Source organism: Leopardus geoffroyi, chromosome B4 (genome assembly GCF_018350155.1).
Source record: "Leopardus geoffroyi isolate Oge1 chromosome B4, O.geoffroyi_Oge1_pat1.0, whole genome shotgun sequence".
NCBI lineage: Eukaryota > Metazoa > Chordata > Mammalia > Carnivora > Felidae > Leopardus > Leopardus geoffroyi.
In genome coordinates this window covers 99,711,719-99,737,717 of record NC_059341.1, presented here as the reverse complement: position 1 = coordinate 99,737,717, position 25,999 = coordinate 99,711,719, and the positions used below count along the sequence as shown (strand labels likewise).

The following is a 25,999-nucleotide window of genomic DNA, read 5'->3' as shown; positions in this document are numbered from 1 at the left end:
TTATTTTTGGTGAAACTGTAAATTGGATTGTTTTCTTAATTTCTCTTTCTGCTACTTTATTATTAGGGTATAGAAATGCAATGAATTTCTCTACATTGATTTTGTATCCTGCAACCTTACTGAATTCATTTATCAGTTCTAGTAGTTTTTTTGGTGGAGTTTAGGGTTTTCTACATATAATATCATGACATATGCAAATAATGAAAGTTTTACTTCTTCCTTACCAATTTGGATGCCTTTTATTTCTTTTTCTTCCTGGTTGCTGTGTCTATGTTGAATAAAAGTGGTGAGAGTGGACATTCTTGTCTTGTTTCTGATCTTAGGGGGAAAACTCTCCATTTTTTACCATTGAGTATGATATTAGCTGTGGGTTTTTCATATATGGCCTTTGTTATGTTGGCATCTGTTCCCTCTAAACCTACTTTGTTGAGGGTTTTTTATTATGAATGGATGTTGTACTTTGTCAAATGTTTTTTCTGCATCTATTGAAATGATCATATGTTTTTCATCCTTTCTCTTATTGATGTGATATATCATGTTAATTGATTTGTGAATATTGAACCACCTTTGCATCCCAGGAATAAATCTCACTTGATCATGGTGAATGATTTTTAAATGTATTGTTGGGTTTGGTTTGCTAATATTTTGTTGAGAATTTTTGCATCTGTGTTCATCAGAGATATTGTCCTACAGTACTCTTTTTTTGTGATGTCTTTATCTGGTTTTTCTATCAAGGTAATAGCCTCATTGAATGAATTTAAAAATTTTCCTTTTTCTATTTTTTGGAATAGTTTGAGAAGACAAAGAATTACTTCTTTAAATGTTTTGTAGAATTCACCTGTGAAGTCATCTGGTTCTGAACTTTTGTTTTTTGGGGAGCTTTTTGATTACTGATTCAATTTCATTGCTGATAATCAATCTGATCAAATTTTCTATTTCTTCCTGATTCAGTTTTTGTAGGTTATATGTTTCTAGGAATTTATTCGTTTCTTCTAGGTTGTCCATTTTGTTGGTATATAATTTTTCATAATATTCTCTTAGAATTTTTTATATTTCTATGGTATCATTTGTTATTTATTCTCTTTCATTTATGATTTTATTTGAGTACTGCCTCTCTCTTTTTTTTTTTTTCAATGAGTCCAACTAAAGGTTTATCAATTTTGGTTATCTTTTCAAAGAACCAGATTCTAGTTTCATAGATTTGTTCTATTGTGTGTCTTTCTTTCTTTCATTCTTTTTTTCTTTCTTTCCTTTTTTTTAGTTTCTATTTTGTGTACTTCTGCTCTAATCTTTATTATATCTTTCCTTCTGATGTTTTGGGTTTTTTTTATTTTTCTTTTTTAAATGTTTATTTATTTATTTTGAGAGAGAAAGAGAGTGTGAGTAGGGGAGGGGCAGAGAGAGAGAGAGGGAGAGAGTCCCAAGTAGGCTCCAAGCTCAGCACAGAGCCTGATGTGGGGCTTAATCACACAACCCTGGGATCATGACCTGAGCAGAAATTATGAATCAGATGCTTAACCAACTGAGCTACCCATGTGCCCCTGTTTCTTTTCTTCTTGAGCTCCTTTAAGTAAAGGTTAGGTTATTTATTTGAGATTTTTCTTGCTTCTTGCAGTAGGTTTGTATTATTATAAATGTCCCTCTTAGAGCAGCTTTTGCTGCATCCCAAAGGTTTTGGACTGTTGTGTTTTCATTTTCATTTGTCTCCATGTATTTTTTGTATTTCCCCTTTGATTTCTTGTTTGACTCATTTGTTGTTTAGTAGGATATTATTTAACCTCTGTATATTTATGTTCTTTACAGACTTTTTCTTGTGGTTGATTTCTTGTTATTTCTGTCTTTATATTTAAAGTGTGCTTTCATAGGGGTGCCTGGCTGTGTCAGTCAGTGGAGCATGTAACTCTAGATCTCAGGGTTCTGAGTTAGAACCCCACATTGGGTGTAAAGATTACTTAAAAGTAAAATGTTAAAAGAAATAAAATGTGCTCCTGCAGGCAGAATATAATTGGTTCTTGAGTTCTTATCCAATCTTGCAATCTCCTCCTTTTACTTTGGGTATACCATTTACATTTGATGTGATTATTGATTCAAGTTAGGTTGAGGCTATCATTTTATTTATTCTGGTTGTCTCATCTGTTTGTTGTTCCCTTTTCCTCTTTTTCTGCCTTTCTTTGTATTAATTGAATATTTTGAAATCTAATTTTACATGCTTTGCTGGTGTCTTTGCTATAGCTGTTTGTTTTATTATTTAAGTAGTTACTTTAGGGTTTATAATATGTATCTTCTACTTAACAGAGTCAAGTTAAATTATTGCACTTAATGTACAGTAGAAGAACCTTAATATACTTCCATTTTTCTCTTTTAACCTTTGTGCTACAGTTCTCACATATTTTAATTTTGTGTAGTTGTAACTCTCACAATATACTGCTGTTATCTTTAATTAAATAATTATCTTTGAAAGAGAGTTAAATAGTAAGAAAAACATCCTATATATTACCCATGTGGTTACCATTTCCAATGGTTTGTTAATTTTGAAAGATTTTCAAAAGATATAAAATTTTCAGTGGACAGTTTTTTTTTTCTTCCAGTATTTAAAGATATTGCTGTTCTGTCTCTGACATTATTTCCACTGAAAAAATCTATCATGCTTATCTTTTCCTCTGTATGTAACATGTCTTAGTTGTCTGGTTGCTTTTAAAATTTTCTCTTATTAGTGGTTTTGAAATTTTTTATTTTAAGGTGAGTTGGTGTAGTTTTCTTTCTGCAGATTTGGGATTTGTTAGCCTTCCTGGGTCAGTGAGTTTATAATTTTCCATAAGCTTGGAAAGTTTTGGGCCATATTTCTTCAAATATTTTTCTGTCCCTGTGTCTTTCAGGAAACCATTTCTCCCTAACTTATCTCACAGATAACTGATGCTCTTTTTATCTTTTTTGGATTCTTTTTTCTCTGTGTATTCTATTTTGAATGGTAATAAATAAGCATTCAGTGGTTCTGCAATTTCTCTGGTATTTATAAAAATTGTACTCTGCCCCAAGTTTTAAGGGTGTGTATTTGTCATTCTTGTTTTTATTTTTAACTGAGAGAGAACCATAGAAAATACAGAAAGAGATGTACACATTTTGTACCTCTCCATAGCAATTTTTGCACATATCATATTGGTTTTGCAAATTATATATATTTATTCTTTGCCTGCGTTTTCATTTTTTTGTACATTTTGTTTTTAAAATTTTGTTTGTTAAAAGAGTTGAACTACTAACTGATTTTTATCTTCTTTCATGTTTCTATGTATTGGGATAAGAGTTCCAGAATTTCATTGTTTGGGATTCCCCTTAGGCTAATGTTCTATTTCCATTTAGATATAAAGTTATCAGCAAGGCAATTAAAAATTATGATATTATTTTCCTAGAAAAATATGTTTTTCACTGTCATTCTCAATCATTTACTCATCCCCAGTATGTTACACTAGATAAGCCTCTGCCACCCTATTTTGTGTTCCAAATATTTAGATATTACTGTGACAATGTATTTTGTTATCTTTTTTTTTTAAACTTTAAAATTTCCATAATGTTCACTCTCAAGTTTAATTATTTCATGACAGGTATAATTTTTTTACATAAGGTAATATTCTCTCACCACCTTCTATTTTAATGTATTTCTTTTGAGTAGTGTTATAGAGAGAGACTTCACTTATCAATTTTAGTATATGTGCTGCCGGAGCGAGCATGAGACTTCACTTGTCAAAAATATACTTGTCTCTTTAGTATAAGGTTCTTTTTTGGAAACAATTATTAACATGTATTTTAATTTAAAATATTTTGAATAGCAAAATAACTTACGCAGGTCCATAGTTGCATACATATATGGCAGTTTCATGGTTCCCAAGTGTAGGACACATTGTAATTGCACAACCGACTTTATATGAATTGGCCCAAACTACCTATAAGGAAAGGAATTTTAAAATAAAATATGTAAAACAACTTTATGGATACAATGCATTATGAGAACAGGTCTAGTCTTTATCATGCTATCAAAAATGAGTGCACGCTATTTATTATCTTTTTTTCCTTAATTTTTACCATTAAACAACTATTTTGTTAAGTCTGCTTTCCTGAGGGCTAACTAGTTTTTCCTCACTGTTAATTCTCATAAATCAAAAGGAGAATATAACATAAACAGTTATATTTTTTAGATCACTTATGAAATATATTTAAATTTTCTCCATGGGCATATCATACAAATGATATTAAAATCATAATATAAGGGAAAGCAACAATGAAATTTTCTTTCTTTTTATCAGAAATATTCTACTTCATTTATGATCACATTTCAAATTTTGTGGTCTTAACCATATTCTTACCTTTGTTAAGTCACAAGAGACAGACAGGGATGGAGATTAAGGACATAATGAGTTTACTGAAGAAAGATGCCTGACACAGATATGGTGAATCTTTATTTTTGTCTAGTTGCAAAGAATAGCAAAGTTATTCAAAAAGAAGAAGACTCCTATGGAAAACCAGACATGGGGAGAGAGAGAAAAAAAGTGAAGCAGATTACTATTTCTTTGTGACAATGATAGAAGGGAATTTTTCTCTATTTCCTGAATGAATTAAGGGAGAATACTGGTTTCCTCCATTTGAAAAGCAAAATCCTCCAAGGAAAGTTAAAATAGATTTTGACAACATAAATGAATTTTCTGAATTCATTTATTTTATAATTCGGTTAACAAAATTTATTAACACATTTTATAAACTGATGTGTTAGTCACTATTTACCATGGCATAGGTGTAGCCAGAATCAACAGTTTTGCAAAATATATTTTAATGCCTCTTTGGTTGCTTGAGAAAAAGCAAAGGGTAATAAAAAAGACAGTGAACTGAGAATTAAGAAATGAGTTTTGCTTCCAACCATGTCTGTGGCTTTAGAGATTGACAAATAAATTCTGACAGATAAATTCTAGTTTCCTACTTAATAAAATGAAATTAAGCTAGATCCAAAAGAGATCCTTTTCCTTTTGAATGTTTCAAAAAGCTAATAAGCTATACAACTGCAAGCATGTATATATTTTAGGAAACCATGTCTAAAAATTTGGTTCACGAATAAATGACAACTCCATAAAATTCTGTTTGTTTAATGTATCTAAGTTGTGATTCTGTTTTGGCTTTGGGAATGGTAAAAGTAAATATTGACTATGTGTAGGTTTAAAATGTATTGCTTTCATTAAAGGGACTAGATGTGACAATGCAAACACTGGTTGTAACTTCAGTATGAATATCTGCAATGGTAAATGCAAGAAATTTTTGGCTTATTTTGTTTAGAACATAAGCAAGATATAGTTGTTGAACCAATAGGAAGAATGCACCCATTCCTAATTACCTAAGCGTATGTGTAAATTAGCCAGTGAGGAGTGAACTTCCAATTCTGATGCAGCAATGCTAGGGGAGGAGGGTTATTTGGGAAAAGGTTCCTTTTTTCTGGAAACAAAAGAGAGAGAGTCAAAGGATTATATAAAGGTTGTAACTTGATCTTGATGCCATATTAGGGATATTGCATTCTGCTTGTTATCAGTACACCTGACATTTGGATTCTATTCTTTCAATTTTCCCAGCAGTAGCCAAACTATATTCTTTGCAGACAACATCTATCCTGAGAAGAGTGTCCAGACTTATAGTGTCCTGTTATTGGGCAAAGGGTGAATAGAGGGGGAGCATGGAAGCTGCTAACCTCTTTGTTCAGTGCTTCTCTGATAAAAATGACTTGCTTTGAGTCATTGTATACATCTTATACAGATGAGTAAGTTTGGAGAAGACAGTTAGCTCTTTCTGTCACTCAAATGAGGCTTCATAGGAGCTCAGTGCCATTTTCAGGATTAGCTTAGCTTAAAAGTGACCTCTACTTCTCACCAAAAATTCCCACTGAAACAACCAGAATACTTGGAAAAATAACAGGAAATAATGTTTTCAAGGTACTAACATCAGGCAAGTAACATCAATGCCCACTGTGGTTTGAGAGGAAAAGATTCAGGCTGTACAATTTTTCCAGATTATTGCTGTGAGTTTCCAGGTCATGGCTGGGGAGGTGGGGGGTTGAGGTGTGGGAAACCAGGAGAAGCTTGATGGATTCACACAGCTGAATTCAGCTGATTCAGAGGCAGAGCTGAAAATGTGGGGAGACCAAGGAGGCAGGAACATAGCACCGGGGTGGTAAAAATCGTACAGTGACACAACTATAGCGATCTACAAGGAGTCCTCACCATCAATTCAGCAGAGCATTAATCAGCATGCATGTGAAGAAACTACCCTACGTCCAGGAAAGAACTACCTATAAAAACTAGAGGAAAGAATGCTAAGACTTAAACAGGGTTAGGAAGGGAGCCTATTTCTACTAGCCACACTGGAAAATATCAATTTCTGGGGCATTGGGTAGAATCTGTGTAAGAGTCTTGCCTTACAGGAACCAATTTTCAGATGATGTAACTATCCCAGAAGACAGTTCAAGAATATTTATAGTTATATAAATAAATGCAGCATCCAAAAAGGCAAAATTTACAAAGTTGAAAATATAATCAAATTTCTCCAGTGGGGTAAGAAGCAGGAAAATTTGACTCATAACGAAGAGGAAAAATCAATCCGTTTAAACTAACACAGAACTAACATGGATGGTAAATTAGGAGGGAAAACATTAAAATAGTGACTATAACTGTATCCCATGTGATTAAAAAGCTAGATGAAAGATTAAACATACTAGATACAGTCATTGATGATATTAAAGGAGGAAAAAATAGTGAACTTAAGGTATAGCAATAGGACTCTCTGAAATTAATCATAGAGGGGAAATAATCAAGAGAGAAGAAAACATCAGTCAACTATGGAAAAACTTCAAGTGATCTTCTACATGGGTAACAACTCTGAAGGGAGGAACAAGTGAGAATGGTAAATATTTGAAGAAATAATGGCAAACATTTTTCAAAATTTGATTTAAACCATAGACCTACAGTTCCCAGCAGCTTAGTAAACGGCAGCACAAAAAGCATGAAGAAAACTGCAGTGCATTATTATGAAACTGCTGGAGACCTGTAATAATGGGAAACGGTTTTAAAGGCAGTCAGAGCAAAAAGACACATTAAGTACGAAGGAATAAATAAAAGATTATAGTAGATTTCTAGTTGGAAACAATGCAAGTGAGATGACAGTCTCACTTTTTAAGATTTTTAAACTCAGAAAAACAAAACAAACAAATACACAAAAAAATCAGTACATAGAATTCTATTCCCAGTATAAATAGCTTTCAAATAAAGGTGTATTTTTTAGATACTCAAAAGACACTTAAAAGAAAATGCTCAAAAAGTTGTCTTTTGACCGAAATGTGCATAAAGAAGAACTAATCAATAAAATATCAAATATTTACCTGTGTGTAATGGCCACAAACTTTGGAACATGATAGGGCATTATAATCATAAAATGCAGTTTCATTAAACCAAGCAATAACAGCAAATCTTGGTGAAAATATGCTGAATCCACCTAGCCAGATATTTTCTCCAACATATTGAAAAGTCTGAAGACATCCATAGGATTTTGATAAACAGGAGTTGTGTTTGAACTTGCACTTGTTTGCCCATGCTTTAGCAACCTGCGCTAAACCATCATCCCAAGTCTGAAAGATAAGAATTTAAATTCAATTGTGCATGTTTGCTTGGATTAAAGTTATTCTAATGATTGTAATCAATTCAACTTTTTAAAAATTTATTTTAATAAAAAATAGATTTTTTTTGTATTATGTTTGTAGTTAGTCATTATTTTTAGTTCTGCTTCAGAAACATTTAGTACCCATTCTATGACAGTTTATCTTTGGGAAAATGTTGCAGTGTGCTACTGAAGAATTTATGCTATATGTGGATGATATAAAAAAGAATGATACTGAGTAATACAAATAGTATAACAGTCAATGTTCAAAATTCCTGAAAGGATTATAAGAAATGATGCCCATAACAAAAATAATACTTTATAAAATCAGATTTATTGAGGTATAATTGGTATGAAAGAACTTTACATATTTTATGTGTACAGTTTGATGAGTTTGGACATATGCAGACACCTATGATAGCATCACCATAATCTGGGTAAAAGACATAACCAACACCTCCCAGAGTTTCCTTGTGTCCTTTTGATGTTGTTTGTTTGTTTTTGTGGTAAGAATATTTAACATGAGAGTTACCTTCTTCACAGATTTTGAAGTGCCCCATACTATATTGCTAACTATAGACACTATGCTATATGGCAGATTTCTAGAACTTATTCAACTAACATAACTGAAACTTTATACCCTTTGAATAACAATTCCCCAATACCTCAGCCACCTCACCCCCAACCCCAGCATTGTCAGCACAGAGCCCAACATGGGGCTCAAACCCACGAACGATGAGATCATGACTTGAGTCTCAAATCAAGAGTCAGACGCTTAACTAAGCCACCCAAGCACCCCAGGACTTTCCTTTTTTATGGCTGAATAATATCCCATTGCATGTATATAGCACATTTTCCTTTTCCATTCATCTATTATGGACCCTTGGGTTGTTTCTATATCTTGGCTATTGTGAATAGTACTACAGTGATCATGGAAGTGCAGATACCTCTTCAAGATCTTGATTTCAATTTTTTGGATATACACCCAGAAGTGGGATTTCCGGATCTTAGGGTAGCTCTACTATAATTTATTAAGCAATCTTCATACTGTTTTCCAGAACTGCGGCACAATTTTATATGCCCACTAACCATGTACAGTGTTTCCAGTTTCTTTACAACCTCACAAACACTTATCTTAAATTTTATCTGTGTTATTACTAGTTGCCTCTAGGATAAAGATCTGCAATTAATAAGAAATGCAATTAATAAGATCTGCAATTAATAAGAACAGTGGTCTGAATATAAATGCCATATTATTTCAACAAAAAAAAGGGAAGAAATGAGAAAAAAATAACCTCTTACTTTATAATAGCAAGAGAATCAATAGATAGTTATTCTTCACATTGGTAAAGCAATTATCCAATGAATGACTTTGGGATCTCTGGTAATATTGCAGGTCAATGAGCTAACCAGGGTAAGGGTCCCAGCAAGGGACCCAGGGTCTTGTCTCAGCAAGAGAGGTTGAATCCAATTCACCTTCTCTCCAACTCGTACCACTAAGGAATTAAATTGTTAAGCCACTAAAATTTCAGGGTCTATTTTATAGGACAGCCTAGACTAGCTTCATAAAACTTACTACTCAAAGTAGAGTGAAGCCATAATAAAAATCTAAACTTAAACCACCCTGAGACCTAAGTAGGAAGGATTCCTGCTGTGGGCCCAGATTTTATAGGACATCACATATTACACACACACACACACACACACACACACACACACACACACACAGGGTATTATAAAATGAAAGATTCTTCTCATTCTAACCTTACCACATGTTCAGTGTGACCCACAACACCGACATGTTTTTAAAACAAAAGGCATTTATATGTGAATGGTAAAATAGTTTGTGAATATTGTTGCTGATGATGTAAGAGACAGACACTGCTTCAGAGTACAGGGAAGATTTTAACTATGTTAACTCTTAGGTAAGAGAGAAGATCAACTTGTCAAATCTTTTAAAGCAACATGAAAGCAGTGGATTCTTACATAATATAATATTGTTTAGCAGAACTACTGAAGATCTATTTCCTTCCTTCTCTCTTCATATTCCCATTTTTGGGGTAAGGAAGACATTTTTCAATGGTAACAATTTCCATCACTGTTAAGTAGGGGTAAATGTAGATCTGTATGTTACCTAAGTGAAGCATGACATCAGTTCTTTACATTGGCCACTAGATGGACATGATCACCAGAATGGTGAATTTTATATTTATACAAATATACAAGACTTAAATTTTCCAAAAAAAATTTCAATACTTAAAACCGTTATTCACCCATTAAACTTTGCCTTTTAGTTTTAATAGTTTTGATTATTTCAGAAGAAGTAAAAATTTAGTTACTGATTATATAAATGAAAATGAGCAAAATTAATCTGATTAAATCCAAATCTGAGCAAGGTAGGTGAAATCCCTGAAACCATACATTCTTTACTAAATAAAGATTGAATTACTGAGCAAACAATGAGATTGTATGTAGGTTTCCATTTTTATTCTTCCTTTAGCCCACAAATGTTGGTGGTAAGCTTGCCTGAACCGTGTGGGGAATTTAACAGTTAGCTGGCAAGCAGTGAGGAAACTTATGTCAGAGGCAGGAATAACAGCAATCCATGTGGTTCAGGGCCAAAACATCCGAAAAAATGTGATCTATAACTCAGAATCATGAGTCCACTGAACTTGAAGCTCTAAGCAGAGATTGGAAAACAAAATAGTGGTTGTTGGTTGTGGTATGGGTTGAACACAATATTTTAAGAGTAAAAAACTGGCCAACTTGGAGAAAGAAATGAAAGCTAGAGTCAAGAAATGTGGGACTTTTGAGGCATGGAAAAGAACTGCTTCTATATAGCATATAATAAGATATGAGATCTTAAGAAGACTTTGAGAGACTAATGTCATATAACTTTCGTGTGATTAGGGCAAAGAGGAGATGAAGAATGTGACTCCAAGGATATCTTCTTAAGTGATTAAAAGGTCCTTAGCAAATGAACAGATGAGGATGTACCCATTTCCCCAAAAGTCATATTTCAAGATAACTGGCATTAAGGTGAACAAGAAAAGCACCAAAATGAGAAAACAAAGAAAGACTTGAAAATTTCTCCAACTGGTACTTTAAGGGTGGGTATTGGTATTTGGAATTGATTGGGGGCATATAGCTGAAAGACCTTCAGATTTTTTGAGACAGATGTATTCCCAAAGATATTGTACACTTGTTACGAAAAAAGCCTATGAATACCTTGGATCTTAAACTTCCATGAGCAGAAAGCAATCTGAGAAGGTTATTGAAGGGGCGGACCTATGCCGGCCGACCATGTCTCCTCCCCTGGAGTAACAGGACTCCGACCCTTCCCCAGCCAATCGGCCAAGGCCACGACCCTTCCCCAGCCAATCGACTAAGGCCACAGCCATTACCTCACCAACTGCCCTTAGGCCCCAATAAAACCTTTGTCCTTTTGAAACTCGCTCTCTCTCCCCGGTATCTCACCGCTGTGTCGCTGTGTCCGTGCAGGTAGGAGATTGAGCTCGAGCTAGCTCGAATAAAAGCTCTTTTGCTTTTGCATCAGACTCGGCTCCCTGGTGGTCTTTGGGGATCACGAATTCTGAGCATAACGATTATGGCTCAAAGATGGTATATTTCCCAATGCCCAATTCATTTTGGCCAAGGAGGATGATGAATAAGGAAGAACATTTTAGAGGGAGAAGATAGATACCACAGAAAACAATGGACAAGGGAACTCCTACTTCCTTAATCAAAAAAACTTTTCTGACCTCCAGTATATTAGGTATGAATACTGTCTACTATCTAAAGATTTCATAATCATTCTGAACCAACGATTGCTGTGTGGTTCCTATCTTCCACTTTCTCAGTAGAAGTGTTTGTTACGGTTATCTTGTCTTGTGTTGCCTTTGAATATTGTTTGTGTGGAGGACAGATAGAGGCACTAGGCCAAGAGTGTTCACAACTGACTTTGTTGGGTTGTTGCATTCTACTCAGAGATATTAGATTCTGATTCAGTAACTAAACAGGATATTGGGCTTATCCTTTGGAGGAGGCCTTGAACTTATTCTGTTTATGGGATGGAAGGAATAAGTAAATATCTGATGACCATAAAAGCAGTCTGTGCTAGTGATAGTTAATGCAAGCATGCTAGGGTCATCAGACTAATTCTGGCCAGAGGGACCTGAGTGAGAATGACATATATCACCTCCAGGTCTGATTATAAAAATACATGTACAGCCCCCTAGCTTTCTCAATGGTGACTCTGAAAAACATATGTTGGCATGATGGAACCAAAATAAAATCAGCCCATGGCACTGCACGAAGAAGTGATGTGGAGAGTGGTCCAACCAGTATTGGACTTTGTGTGAGTGAGATACTAAACCTATATTGTTTAAAGAATTATGCTAAGTGAAACGAGCCAGATAATGAAAAAACAAATACCGTATGATCTTACTTACATGTGGAATCTAAAAAAACAAACTCATACATACAGAGAATAGATTGGTGTTTTATGGATATGGTGGGGGGGGGGGTGAAATTGGTGAAGGAGGTCAAAAGGTGAAAACTTCCAATTTTAAGGTAAATAAGTTCTGGGGGATGTACAGTAAAGCATGATGATGTGACTATATGCAACCATACTGCATTGTATATTTGAAGTGGCTAAGCTAGTAGATCCTAAACATTCTCATTACAAGAAAAAGAAATTGTAACTATGTGAGGTGATGGACATTAACTCAATTTGTGGTAATCATTTCACAATATACATATATTGAATCATGTTGTATACTTAAGTACAGTGTCATGTCAATAAAAAAATGGGGAAAAAAAAAGCCTGTGAGCTTTCAGGTTTCATTTGTTAATACAATATAATAGTCTATCATTTCCTGATAAATATAGAAATTGATATGAGAAATGAGGTGCTTAGTTTTCCTTGATGATTCAGCAGTGGAAGACTGGAGAAACTCCTATTAAAGTCCCAGCCAATAGTTAGCACTTCTGCTTCTGCCCAAGATGGAATAACAGGACTAGATTTACTTTCCCACTTGAAACAATAAAAATAAAATATATGAAACAACAGGTGTCGGCACACATAACATCAAGCAAAGAAAGACCAGTGCTCCCTGACAGGGAGACCAATAAGCTAAACTTCAGCCTACTGCCTTGAGAGAATTTTCAGGCTATCAAGGAGTACCAGGTAAGAGAGACTTGCATAGAGAGAGAACTCCAAAGATGTTCAAAGGGTCCTGCTTGGATATTTGGCAGAGTAGTGATTAGCACATGCATATGAGGAACTTACCCAAGACCAGGGAATGAATCACTCAAAAAGATAAGGGAAATATGACCTAATGCTCACCCAGTCCTGGGAATAGTGCCTTTTTTCACTAGCCAGGCTGGAAAAACCTCATAATCTTGGGAATTATGTAGAGTACTCAGAAGGATCTTGGCTTAATTGTGGGGGATATTTATCCTAGTCTAAACTACGGCTTTTGTGCAGCCCAACAAATCTTAAAAACGAGTCTAAAATGGATCAAAATGCCAAGTAACATGAATGCATGCCAGGAAAAAAATCCAGAATATTTATAGAAATACAAAAATAGGGGCGCCTGGGTGGCGCAGTCGGTTAAGCGTCCGACTTCGGCCAGGTCATGATCTCGCGGTCCGTGAGTTCGAGCCCCGCGTCAGGCTCTGGGCTGACGCTCAGAGCCTGGAGCCTGTTACCGATTCTGTGTCTCCCTCTCTCTCTGCCCCTCCCCCGTTCATGCTCTGTCTCTCTCTCTGTCCCAAAAATAAATAAAACGTTGAAAAAAAAAATTAAAAAAAAAAAAAAAGAAATACAAAAATAACCATCACCCAACAAGGTAAAATTAGCAATATCTGGTACCTGATAAGAAATTATCTGCATAGAGAGATGCAAGAAAATACAGGCCAAACTCAAACATAAAACAAGGTAAATGCAAAGAAGGCTGGTTTCCATTCAGGTCTTCTCCACCCTATTCCTTTCTTCCCTCTTGCCTTCAGCTAGCTATTTAAATTTAAACTAATTTTATGTATATCTTTTTATTATTTCCTTTGGAAACCAAAGCATATATATGTGTGTGTTTATACAGAATGCACATATATGTAAACATATACACATATATATAAATACCATCTTAATGACATAAGATAGTCCTTAAAAAAATATATTCAAATAAGTGTGGAGGAAATACTGTATAGCAAATCCACGTCATTGACCACCCTAACTTATTAGAGATTAAAGTACATATTACATATTAAAATATTTTAATAGTTCTGTATTAAAGAGATCAGTTTATTGTTGTTTAATCCAGTCCAGTGTTTCCCAAACCTATTTGAAACCTCTTCCCCCTCAAAAAATTCTTTCCCATGTAGCAGAATAGTGCAGTTTTAAATTGTGCTATTTGCTGAATGTGATCTTATAATACTTCCATTTTATGTACCTATTAAAACAATTTTTTTTAATGTTTATTTACTTTTGAGAGAGAGAGAGAGAGAGAGAGAGAGAGAGAGAGAGGCATGAGCAGGGGAGGGGCAGAGAGAGAGGGAGACATAGAATCCACAGCAGGCTCAAGACTCTGAGCTGTCAGCACAGAGCCCAATGTGGGGCTTCTACCCACAGACCGCGAGATCATGACCAGAGAAGTTGGCCACTTAATCGACTGAGCCACCCAGGTGCCCCTATTTCCATTTTATTTTCTGTTGGATAGAAAGGAACAAAGCTGGAATAGATATGTTTTACAACGTAGCTATACCTGCATAGTATATAAGCAAAACTATGCTGTCAACATTTATATTCATAGTTTCATAATGACATCTACATGCAAGAAAATTTATAGTCAGACATTCGTTTAAAAACTGTAAATTCTGTGAATTATTTTAATAGTCCAATGTTCTTGATGCTCATTCTTCAACAGAGTACTCTTTTTGCCTTAATGTCTATATGATGAAGGTCTACAAAAGACACCATCAGTTCAATGTTTTTGGAATTAAACTTCACATTCTATTTTTCATGGAAATGACAATCTGATATTGCTCAAATGCTGATTTCATTATTCACATCCTTGTAGAACACTTCTTAAAGATGAATACTACACATGTAGTGCTGTTTCATTCTTGAGTTCGTAATAAGAGATCAAGAGAATCTCCATCCCTGTGTTCTTTCTTTTATCCGTAGTATCCCAGTTATGCAGTTTGGGGAGTGCTAGCCAAAATAAGGGGACGGGGTGGGGAAACCTGTGCGAAGTTGCAGAAGTACGTCTATGAAGCCTTAGCGATGAAGACCAAACAACTCCCAAACACCATCCTTCCTGACTCCCCACCCTTCATCCTCCACCCCCGCCCTCCATTCCTCCATTCCCCTATCCTCCCTACCCCCCAATCCTTCCGCCGCCCCCCCCCCCCACCCCACTAAAGGGAGCTAAGCCTGGGCAAGATACAGGTTTAAGTTTTCCCTTCTCGTCCACACCTATCACCCCCCTGAAGGATGATAGGCCGGCCAAGGTGTGATTCTTAAGTGCACGCTGAAAGTCCAGACTGAATTCATACAAATGGCTGCATCATATTTATCCGCCAGTTACCTTAGGATGAACCAGAGAAATAAGATCCCAGCCCGGGGTTCTTTCTCACCATGTGTTTCATGTCGGCCGCGGGGGGCCAGACTTTGCCGCGCATGTCGTTGTGCGCCTTGACGCTGCTGTCTTTAAAATTCGTGTCTGTGATGGAGGGAACTTTGGCAGACGATTTACTGGCTACCAGACAGAGACCTAGCGTCCATAAGCAACTCAGTTTCTTCCTCAGAACCATAGCGGAATGCACAAGACGCTCTGACTGCGTGGACCAGTAACGGCTCGGCCAGCCAGTCCTCCGTGGCCCCGTGGGGACCACTCTCCGGGCTGGCTCCATCCTCCTGCACAAGCTCGAGCTCAGCGCGGGGATGCTCAGCTGGTTGGCCCCCCAGAGGCTGCGCCAGAACCCGAGGCAGGACAGGCAGCAGGTAGCACGCTTCAAAGCACTGCGCTACAGGAGAAAGCCTTGGGGGGCCCTGTCTTAATCATCCAGGACGCTGTCTGAGGACCCAATCCAGAATCACTGGGGAGAGCGCCTGAACTGCAATCCAGATCGCAAAATGTTGGCGACACGGTGTTATGTAAAAAGACAACCGTATTAGATGCTGACAGTGGACCAGGCCGGCACAAAACCCTATATATTAGTTACATAGCCTCGGTTTTCATATGTAGCTTTCTTTTACTGTTTTAAATTAACTGCAGTGTCATACTGCCCATATCTCCAGAAACTGGTAATAAGTCAAGAATGGGTATTTTGTGTACTCCACATAGTATGATCCTAAATTATTACTTGGTCAAACATTTAATAATTCAATAATTTGCCTTTGTTTTCTCATTTGGAGACTGACCACCTAGAAAGATAAAGATAGAGAGGTGTGGCTAAGTAGTTCCTCTTGACAAAATCTTACATTCTTGATATTTGAGTTTGAAACAGACCTATGGTTTGGTTACTAGTAAACTTCAGATAAAGGACCACTTTAGTTGGCATGTTAACGACTAAGACAGAATACATTTGGTGGCTTATTTTACCTATATTGCAATGTAAATCAACTTCATTTGGCTTACTATTTTAAATCCATTGTATCAGTTGTTATTCAATAATAAACCAGCATTTTTTGGTGACATTTTCCAGTATTTCTGTGTTCAAATAAATATCTTTATTTGATGATTTGAGGTTGTTTACAGTGCCATTTAATTCAAGTAAATACATATTTATATCTACTGACTATTCTAGTCAATAAATCTTGCCACTAAAAAAATCTTTGATGCAACTAGTTACCATTAAAAAAAGTTTTTTTTTTAAATGTTTATTTGAGAGAGACAGAGCATGAGCAGGGAAGAGCAGAGAGAGAGACAGAGACACAGAATCCAAAGCAGGATGTAGGCTCTGAGCTGTCAGCAAAGGGTCCCACTTGGGGCTCAAACTCAGGAGCCGTGAGTTCATGACCTGAGCCGAAGTCGGATGCTTAACTGACTGAGCCACCCAAGTGCCCAGTAACCATTTTTAATAAGTAAAAAGTAGGGGTGCCTGGGTGGCTCAGTCGGTAGAGTGACTTCAGCTTGGGTCATGGTCTTGCGGTTCGTGGGTTCATATGCCACATTGGGCTCACTGCTGTCAGCATGGAGTTGCTTTGAATCCTCTGTCCCCTTCTCTCTATGCCTCCCCTGCTTGCACTCTCTCTCTCTCTTTCTCTGAAAAATAAACTTTTTTTTTTTTAAGTAAAAAGTTAAACATTAGGGGGTGCCTGGCTGGCTCAGTCAATGGATCTCAGGGTCGTGAGTTCAAGCCGCATATTGGGTGTAGAGATTACTTAAAAATAAAATCTTAAAAAAAGCAGAAAATTAAATTATAAAATGGGGAAAAATACAAGGATCCTAATGGAAATTCTACCTAGCAGGAGAGACAATATTTCTCATCTGTCTCTGCTGATGGAGAATTGCAATATATGTGGCTAGCATTACTTACACAGTCCAAACTGAACTTCTTATATCCCACACCCTAAAACGGGTCCTTCCACAATCTTCCCTATCACAGTTAATGATGGTTTTATCCTTCTGACGGCTCAGGCCCCAAACTTTGGAGGTTTGGGTCCCTTGACAAATTCTGTTGTCTTTGTCTGTGTATTTTCAGAACTTGACTACCATTCAGCATTTGAAAGGGCACTCCTTGATTTCATGGATAATTGCAACAGCTTCCTGGTGGACCTTCCTTCTCCTGCTTCCTAACCTCCCATGGTTTATTCTCCAGACAGCAGTCAGAGTGATTGTATATAGTCTTGAGCATACTTAAGTACTTTCAGTGTCTACTATGTTCTAAGCATCCTTCCTGGTGTTTGGGCTTACAACACAGGAAACAAAACAAAGCAATCTGGTTTTTTTGGAATTCTAGTGAAGGGACACAGGGAATAAATGGTAAGCATAATCAATTCTATGATTAAGAAAAACACCCTGATGATATGTATAGAAAAGATATAAATCAGGCTAAAGAATTTGGGAGCACTGGGGTGGAGGTGAGGGTGGCACGTTTGATTTCAAATAGAGTGATCAGTGTGGATGTCTTTGAGAAGGTGACTTTTGAGCAAATACTTGAAGGGGATGCAAAAGGGAAGTGTGTGGCTACTGGAGGAAGAGCGTTCAAGGAAGGAGTTTAAGTACAGGGTAGAACTATAATACTTGGCAAAAATCATGTGGAAGATGGGAGAGCTCAGTGGTTATAGTTGAATTATTCTAAAGTCCTTGTATTCCTGGAAGACGGGTAGAAATATGGAGTGATTTTGACTTTATTAAGTGATACATACATGTTAAACATTAAAAAAAATATATTAAAAAAAAAAAAGAATACCAGACCAATAGAGTGAAAACAATTTTCTCAGCATTTCTAGGACTTCATTCTATTGTCTCTATGTATATTTATCTTCATATTCCAATATTTAAATACTAAGTCTGAACACAGCATCCGAAGTGATCCTACTAATATAAGTGAGGTCACTCTGTTCAAAACCTTCCAACTGATGGCTTCCCATGGCACTCAAAGCAAAATCCTCACCGGCTATCCTCACAGATGAGGGAGCATAAGGCAAGCTGATGTCCCACAATCCCACCACCAACTCCCCCCCCCCCACCTCCCCCAAGTGGGAAATGTGGGACATTCCTCAGGTACTCCTGGATGCCCAAGAAGCAAGGAAAGGTAAAAACCAACAGAACTGATAGAAATCATGTTCATGTAGCACAAGAGTCCCCATCAGTTTACAAATATCTTAGTAAATTATAAGAAAAAGGCAATCTTATCAATAGCCTAGCCTCCAGAAACCTATAGACTCAGTTTCCTGGAGCCCTAACATCACCCACCCCACCCATCACAACTCCCCTTGATGTGGGGAACAAAGGCAAAAAGGAAATGGTTGGAAAATTAAATTTCTTTATAACCTGCAGCCCATTGACAAATACTTGAGATAGGCAGAGTATAACATTTCTCCAGGAACTCCTTATTATCTTATTGTTCATGGTTTGCTAGAGAAAACAAAACAAAACAAAACACTTAAGCTTGACAATAGCTAGGCTTCCAGTATCTTTTGAGTCCTCTTAGCGTATGAATGTCCTTTTGGAAACTTCTCCTTGCCTTCACCTCTCCCAACTCCCAAGTATATAATCAGTCACTCCTCACAACCCCAGTCCAGCTCTTTCTGCTCACTGGTCCTGTCTTGGTACTTTAATAAAATTGGGGTGCCTGCGTGGCTCAGTCAGTTGAGCATCCGACTTCAGCTCAGGTCATGATCTCGCAGCTCGTGAGTTCGAGCCCCGCGTCGGGCTCTGTGCTGACAGCTCAGAGCCTGGAGCCTGTTTCAGATTCTGTGTCTCCCTCTTCTCTCTGTCCCAACCCACTCGCATTCTGTCACTGTCTCTCTCAAAAATAAATAAACATTAAAAAATAAAATAAAATAAAATAAAATAAAATAAAATCAAGATGGGGCGCCTGGGTGGCTCTGTCGGTTGAGTGTCCGACTTCGGCTCAGGTCACGATCTCGCAGTTTGTGAGTTTGAGCCCTAGTGTCAGGCTCTGTGCTGACAGCTCAGAGCCTAGAGCCTACTTCAGATTCTGTGTCTCTCCATCTCTCGGCCCCTCCCCTGCTCATACTCTGTGTCTCTCTGTCTCTCAATAATAAATAAACGTTAAAAAAATTAAAAAAAAAATAACTTAAAAAAAATAAAATCAAGAATTCCTTCTTGGCTTGGGCTCCAGACCCCACCACTCCAAAACCACATCACTCACTGTAGCCTTCAGGGCCCTAAACAAGGAGACCCTTTTATGATATCACCTCCAGCTTCTCTTCCCTTCCTTTTCACTCCTCTGATACTTGGGCCCCCTTGTTATTCCTTAAAAGAGCGAAGGAACTAATGCCTCAGGGCACTTGCTCATTTCTTTTGCCTAGAACCCTTTCCCCCAGAAAGCTACATGACTTGTTTATAACCTCTTTCAAGTATTTTCTCAAATTTCATCTTTTCAAAATACCTCACAGTGGTATTTTACATTACCCATCCTACACCTATCACTTCCTATTGTTTTTTTTCTGCCTTTATTTCCCCGTAACCCTTATCCTCATATCATAGGTAACTTACTTATTTAGATTATCACTTCTCCCCTCAATTGAATGTAAGCCCCATGAGGCAGGGATTGCTTATTAGTATTATTTTTACTACTGTATCCCCAGCATCTCAACAGAGTTCCATATTCAATGAACAAATTAATAAATGAATCCTTTAAGATTCCAATCATTAGTTCCTTTTATGAACTACTCCAATTAGAAGGAATTGTCTGTCATTAAATTACCTCATGATCCTATATCTTATTACTTTCTCTTTTCCCCTATTAGTCAGGGTTACCAGAGAAACAGAACTAATAAACATATATTCTCACCCACTCCCTTTTACACACACATGTACACCCATAGATTTGAAAGAAATTGGCTCATACAATTGTGGGGGCTGAAAAGCCTAAAATCTTTAAGGCAAGCTGACAAGCTGAAGATTCAGATAAGAGTTGATGTTGGAGTCTTGAGTCTGAAGGTTAGAAACTCAGGCAGAATTTCTACTCAGGCAGAATTTCTATGTTGCACTCTGGAAGCAGAGTGCTTTGGGAACCTTCTTTTAGGTACTTATGGAGGCTTCACCACAGAGGCATGATTGATAAACTCCTTGGACTTGGATGATTAATTCAACTGGTAGCCCCCGTCCCCTTTTAGAAGGCCTGAGGGTGGGACGGAAACTTCCAACTCTAATCACATGGTCGGCTTCATTGGCAACTGCTCTCCATTCTTAGGTGCTTTCCAAGAGTCACGTCATCACCATAACAAAAGAAGTTTCCTTGTACTCACCATTTAAGAAAATTCCAAGGGTTTTAGGAACTCTCTGCCAGAAACCTGGAGGAAGATCAAATATATATTTCTTACCATAAATCATAGTATCACAGCCTCCCCTCTTTTCAAAACCCTCTAAAGACTTCCTGTCACATTTATAAAATCCAAATTCCTAGGTTTGGTTCAAAAGGCACTACATAATCTGACCATGGCTAATCTCTGCCCCCTATTCTACACTCTCCACTGGCTCCCTTGGCTTCAGCCCCGTCCATCAGCTTGGCAAGGATGCTCCACCCACAAGCATTTTGCACTTGCTGTTACTTTTGTCTGCAGAATTCCCCTCAATGAAGCCATACATGATCCTACAACTTCTATCTATCAGTGTTTATCCGTGTTTATATTTTTCTTTATCACATTAATTGCTACCTGCGATGATAGTCTTTACTTATTTATTTAATGTTTATCGCCTCAGATTTTAACCTTCACTGAAACAGTGGTTTTATTTGCTTTATTTCTATATCTATAGCACCTAGAGCAGCTACTGAACCCATATGCCCTCAATAAATGTTAATTGACTGAATTAATGAGGAAATGAGTACTCCTTAACTTTCTAATAATGTATACAATTTTAAGCTATCTTATTCATCATATACATACTAGAGGCTCAATAAGTATTTTAGACTCAATTTAAAAGGCAATACTAGGTTGGCTTATAGACTTTACTTTTTCTAACACTGAATATATTTGCAGATAGTAGGTGTTCAGTGGTTGTTTGCTGACCTTCAAATGCAGGTTACTTTGGATCTGTCAATAACATAGTATAACATATGGTTAACATAGTATAACATATGGTTAATGTAGTATTGTTTTGTGTATAAGGAAATTAACTGTCTGTAATAGCAACAGAACTTTTGTGAGGAACTGTTTTGAAAATTGGCAAAAAAGTACAATTTATATGTAGGGGCCAAAGGCAGGCCACCCCAATATGTGCAACTTTGTTATATTGATTATTTTAAATAAAAGTTACTTAAGTAGTTAATGCGAGAGCACTCTGACCTGCTCCCTGCTTTGTCTCCTCTAAGCAAGAAATAAACCTCCCACGTGAAAGGTACTGTTCCTATACCAGGATGTAAGGTGACATCCTTATCCCCAGAGAAGAAATTAAGAGCCTAGAAGGGTATGTAAACAACCCTTGTTACTTTTTATTAATTTACTACCCCAGAGCAATCTGTTTAGAATAATTTACTAAACTCCCCAAATTCAGCTTTCTTTGTTCTTTGTTTTGTCAATTCTTCAGATTTATTGTCTCTTTGCATCCAAAAATATAAAAACTGCCTGCTTTGGTCATTTCTTTAGGTCAGTTTTATTATTGGACCCCTCCGTGGGCATACCTTGCTTGGAACCCGACAAATCTCTCAAACCAGAACTTTCCTTTTATTGATGAAGGGTTGATGCCCATAGACGTTGTGTGCAGAGCAAAAAATAAATGAAAATTTCCTGATTCCTAGTTTTGTTCCCTTTCCATTGTATCGGTATTTTAATTTATATCTCCCTATATCCAAATATCTATGTACCTGTATGTATATATCTCTCTATAATACTATGTTGCGTCTTGTCTTTTTAAATAATTGCAAGTTCTGGGACGCCTGCGAGGCTCAGTCCTTAAGCGCCAACTTTGGCTCAGGTCTTGATCTCTCGGTTCTGTGAGTTCCAGCCCCATGTCAGGCTCTGCGCTTGCAAGCTCAGAGCCTGGAGCCTACTTCAGATTCTGTGTCTTCCTCTCTCTCTGCCCCTCCCCTGCTCATGCTCTGTCTGTCGCTGTCTCTCTCAAATAAACATTAAAATTTTTTTTTTAAATAAAAAAATAAATAATTGCAAGTTCCTTGACAGCGGGCATTATAACATAATTTTTTCCCCTCCTAATATCTCTCTAGGATCTGAACTCCTGGCAGAGGCTGTATAAAATATGTTAAAGAGAACTCACTAAAAGAATTATATACAACACCCGTGGTGGATCCGGGCTGGGCTTTGGTCGCGTCTCTGCGCCTGAGAAGCCCATATATAAGTGAATCCTCTTCCACTTCCCCGCCGGGATTTAGAGGCACCCTGGAACTGGTCCCCGGATGAGACTCGGAGGCCCCCACAGGATTTCAGCAGCTCGCTCCGGCTAGTACCTCTGCGGGGTCGCTTGCTTCGCCGGCCGGGTTGGCCGAGGAAATACCCCACTCAGTATAGGGCAGGAGGTGGCGTGGAAGGAGGAAGGGATTTGGGCCGATCATCTTTTCCTTGTATTTGAGAAAGGGTTTGGAGGCCCAGCAAGGGGACGCCAGTTGCTAGGCAACCTGCAGACGCGGGCCTGGGCTTGCTGGAGTCTACTGGGAGCTGTGCCTTTCCAGCTTGTTTCAGCTGTCTCGGGGGAGTTCTCGATGGAATCGCCCCGTTGATACCTTTGCCATCCTTCCCACTCTGGACCTGCTCTTTACCTATCTTGTTGGGTCAATTCAGGTTGGCTGTCGTTGGCTGGTGTCACACCCCAGTCCTTGAATCTCCGATAGGCAGAGGGCGGAGCATTAGTTCAGGTACTTTGCGTTAATGCGTAATCTTAACCTTTGTGTGTGTGTTGGGGGGGAGGGGTGTACCGACAATTACTGTTTGAATGACGCCAGGTTCATTCAGATACTTGGGTCTCTTATCACCTGGGCTCCAAGATAAACTTGATCCTCACTTGCATGGAGATTAAATACTAAATCTTTTCATCTTTTTCTTCTCTCCTTGATTATGGGATGGATTTGACCAATTTATTCTTCGCTTTCCATTATGTTCTGATTTGGTAGAAGCAAATTATAGTCACTAATATCACTAACCAAGAGGGAAATGGTGATAATTGCAATTGGAAATAATTATCCTTGAGAAATGAGAAGAGTGGGAGGTGAGTTCTGTTCTTTTTGGTAGCACTAAAGATAATGTGGTAGGACTTGGATCTGTTTGTTAACAACATTCATGACGTGCCAGCTATGATATCTCTTGACTTGCGGCAGTCCGGATGGAGACAGAGCCATTCAGAAGTACTTTTCCCTGCTTCCCGCCACCTCTCCTCCCCAACATACCCCAACTGAGTATTCCCGTCCGACAAGGACAGACTTTGGTGTGCATTCCAAAGATCGGCTCACAGGCCATTTATTTGAAATTCTTTTGCCACCAGGTTTAGGTTACTGGTGTTCTTGAGTCTCTAGCTAATTCTCCTCTCTTTCTTCTGACCTGTACCACCAACAAGGGGGTAGTGTTAGAAAGAGATCTGAAACTGGTATAAATTCATGCTCAGTAATAACTGGCAAATAACTTGGCAAAGTAAAATCCCCCTTTTTTGGGTCACTGATTCCTCAGTTTGGAAATCAGAAGATTGAGCTATTTCATCTCTGCAGGCCTGTCCAAATCTTAAGATTCTTTGACAGAGGTGTCAGGAGCCTGACTGCTCCAATTCTGTAGATCCTGGAGTGTTCCCTGTATGATGGCACTGCCCTTTCCTACTCCTGTGATATCTGAATGAACTGTTTGTATGCTGCCAAGGTCTGAAATAACGCACATGTGAATTGATTGAATTCACCTATTCGGCAAATAGTTATTAAGTTCCTACTGTTTTCTAGGCTTTCTGCTAAGTGCTGAGATACAAGGTGAGCAAAACCATAGTCCTCGCCTTTGTGAGGCTTACAGTATAGCGTGAAAAATAATGATTACCATTCGTGCTTTGAATACCATATCTATTGTTTGAAGAACAGTATATGTAGCATGTGATCATGTCATTTATGTGCAGAGAAGGGAAACTAAGAATATGTTTAAAATGTGAACAGGTATTTGACTATGCATTAATTTATTGACTAAATTAATATTTATTATGTATCTGCTATATTAAGGACATGAAATCCAGCTTCATGGTCTTGACAGTTTATTAGAGACACGAAAAGAGTTAATTACAGTCAAAACTAATGAGTGTTAAGCCTAGGGAAATACAGGGAGTAGGAAGTCCTGGAAAGAAGATTTAAATTTTGTTGTTTTTGTTATTTGCAAATGAATTATGGCAATGTAACGTGACCTGTAGTGATTTGAAATGGCTGTAATGGTTTCTCAGAATGGTTTCTCAGGTATAGGTAATTGTGTGGTTGGTGTGTGGAGAAAATCACTTAGCTGATTGCTCAGCTTCTCTGTTTTAACTTGGGTTTGTTGGTTGCCAATCATCATGGCAAACACAACAGCTTTTGTGATGTGGTTAAAAGCAAACAACAGCCTTCTTTCCCCCCCACCAAAGCAATAACAACTTTAAGAAAGTTGCTTACTTGTGAAAGATAGCTCAGGAAAAAAAAGCCAAATTATTATCAAATCCAATATTGTGATGTTTTCAGAATATGTCTGCTGTTGGTTAATAAGTCTTCCTGATTTTATTCTTAACAGTAGAAATCTAGCCTTAGGTCATGGGGTCCTAGGGGAGGGGACTATGGAAATGGGGTAAAAGGAGCCATATAGATAAATTAGTGAAGAACTGGGATATCTCAGTAAGAGGATTTCATTGCAGTAAAACTACATTTTAATAATAATAATGATGGCTACCATGAATTGAATAACCATATTCCATATGCATAGGAAGATGAGAAATGTGGTAACATTAAACGCATTTTACAAATTAGAAATATTGGCTCGGAAAGGTTAAATTCTTACCCAAGCTTACATTATGGGAAAGTATCAAAAAAATGAGGATTTTAATATCAGTCTATATAACTCTATGCTGGCACTATGCCATGCCATCTTTCCTTAAAAATTAAATTACTATTAAAATAAATCCAAGTCTAATAATAGAAAAAGAAAGTATGAATTGTTAAACAACATATCCTCAGTATGATTAAGGTTGAAGTGTGAAATAAAATATTCAAAATTTGGGTAGCTTCCTCTGGTAAAGTCAAAACTCCTAAAGGTTTAGGAAAAGAGTAAAGAAAATAAATTTATACCACTTTGTGGTAGAGAAGTACAAGCATTAGTTTTCTATCACTACCGTGAAAAATTCCCACAAACTTAGTGGTTTGAAACAACATAAATTAACTCATTATTTATTATTTATTTTATAGTGCTGGAGATCAGAAGTACAAAATGAGTCCTACAGGGCTAACATTAAGATGTCAGCAGGGCTGGCTCCTCCTGGAGGCTCCAGGGGAAAATTCGTTCCTTGCCTCTTCTGACTTGTGGAGACTGCTCATGACCTCTCCCTCCACTTTCAAAGCCAGCTATATAGCATCTTCACTCCTCTCTGACCTGTGCTGTCTTTCTTACATCTTCTGTTTCGTACTCTGATTATTCTGCTCCCTCTTATAAGGACCCTGATGATTACATTGGGCCCTGCAG

General features: G+C 37.4%; 2 protein-coding genes across 9 annotated transcripts in view; one reads left to right on the top strand and one right to left on the bottom strand.

Annotated features, from left to right (window-relative positions):
* Window positions 1–15,620, bottom strand: part of GLIPR1L1 (GLIPR1 like 1) — a 32,224-nt gene extending 16,604 nt beyond the window's left edge. Inside the window, exons 1-3 of one of the 2 annotated variants that reach the window (XM_045463200.1) lie at window positions 15,319–15,620; window positions 7,406–7,651; window positions 3,838–3,938 (exon numbers count right to left, since the gene is read on the bottom strand). In XM_045463200.1, the coding sequence (XP_045319156.1) occupies window positions 3,838–3,938; window positions 7,406–7,651; window positions 15,319–15,594 (623 nt within the window). In that variant the 5' untranslated portion in view covers window positions 15,595–15,620. The remainder of the gene's footprint in view (window positions 1–3,837; window positions 3,939–7,405; window positions 7,652–15,318) is intronic. The other variant, XM_045463201.1, reaches the window with a different exon arrangement.
* The window catches only part of CAPS2 (calcyphosine 2), a 106,899-nt gene that overhangs the window by 24,702 nt on the left and 56,198 nt on the right, over window positions 1–25,999 (top strand). For 6 of the 7 annotated variants that reach the window (XM_045463195.1, XM_045463197.1, XM_045463196.1 and 3 more), the window contains exons 2-3: window positions 22,546–23,190; window positions 23,446–23,540. The gene's annotated coding sequence lies outside the window, so the exon portion shown is untranslated. The remainder of the gene's footprint in view (window positions 1–22,545; window positions 23,191–23,445; window positions 23,541–25,999) is intronic. The other variant, XM_045463193.1, reaches the window with a different exon arrangement.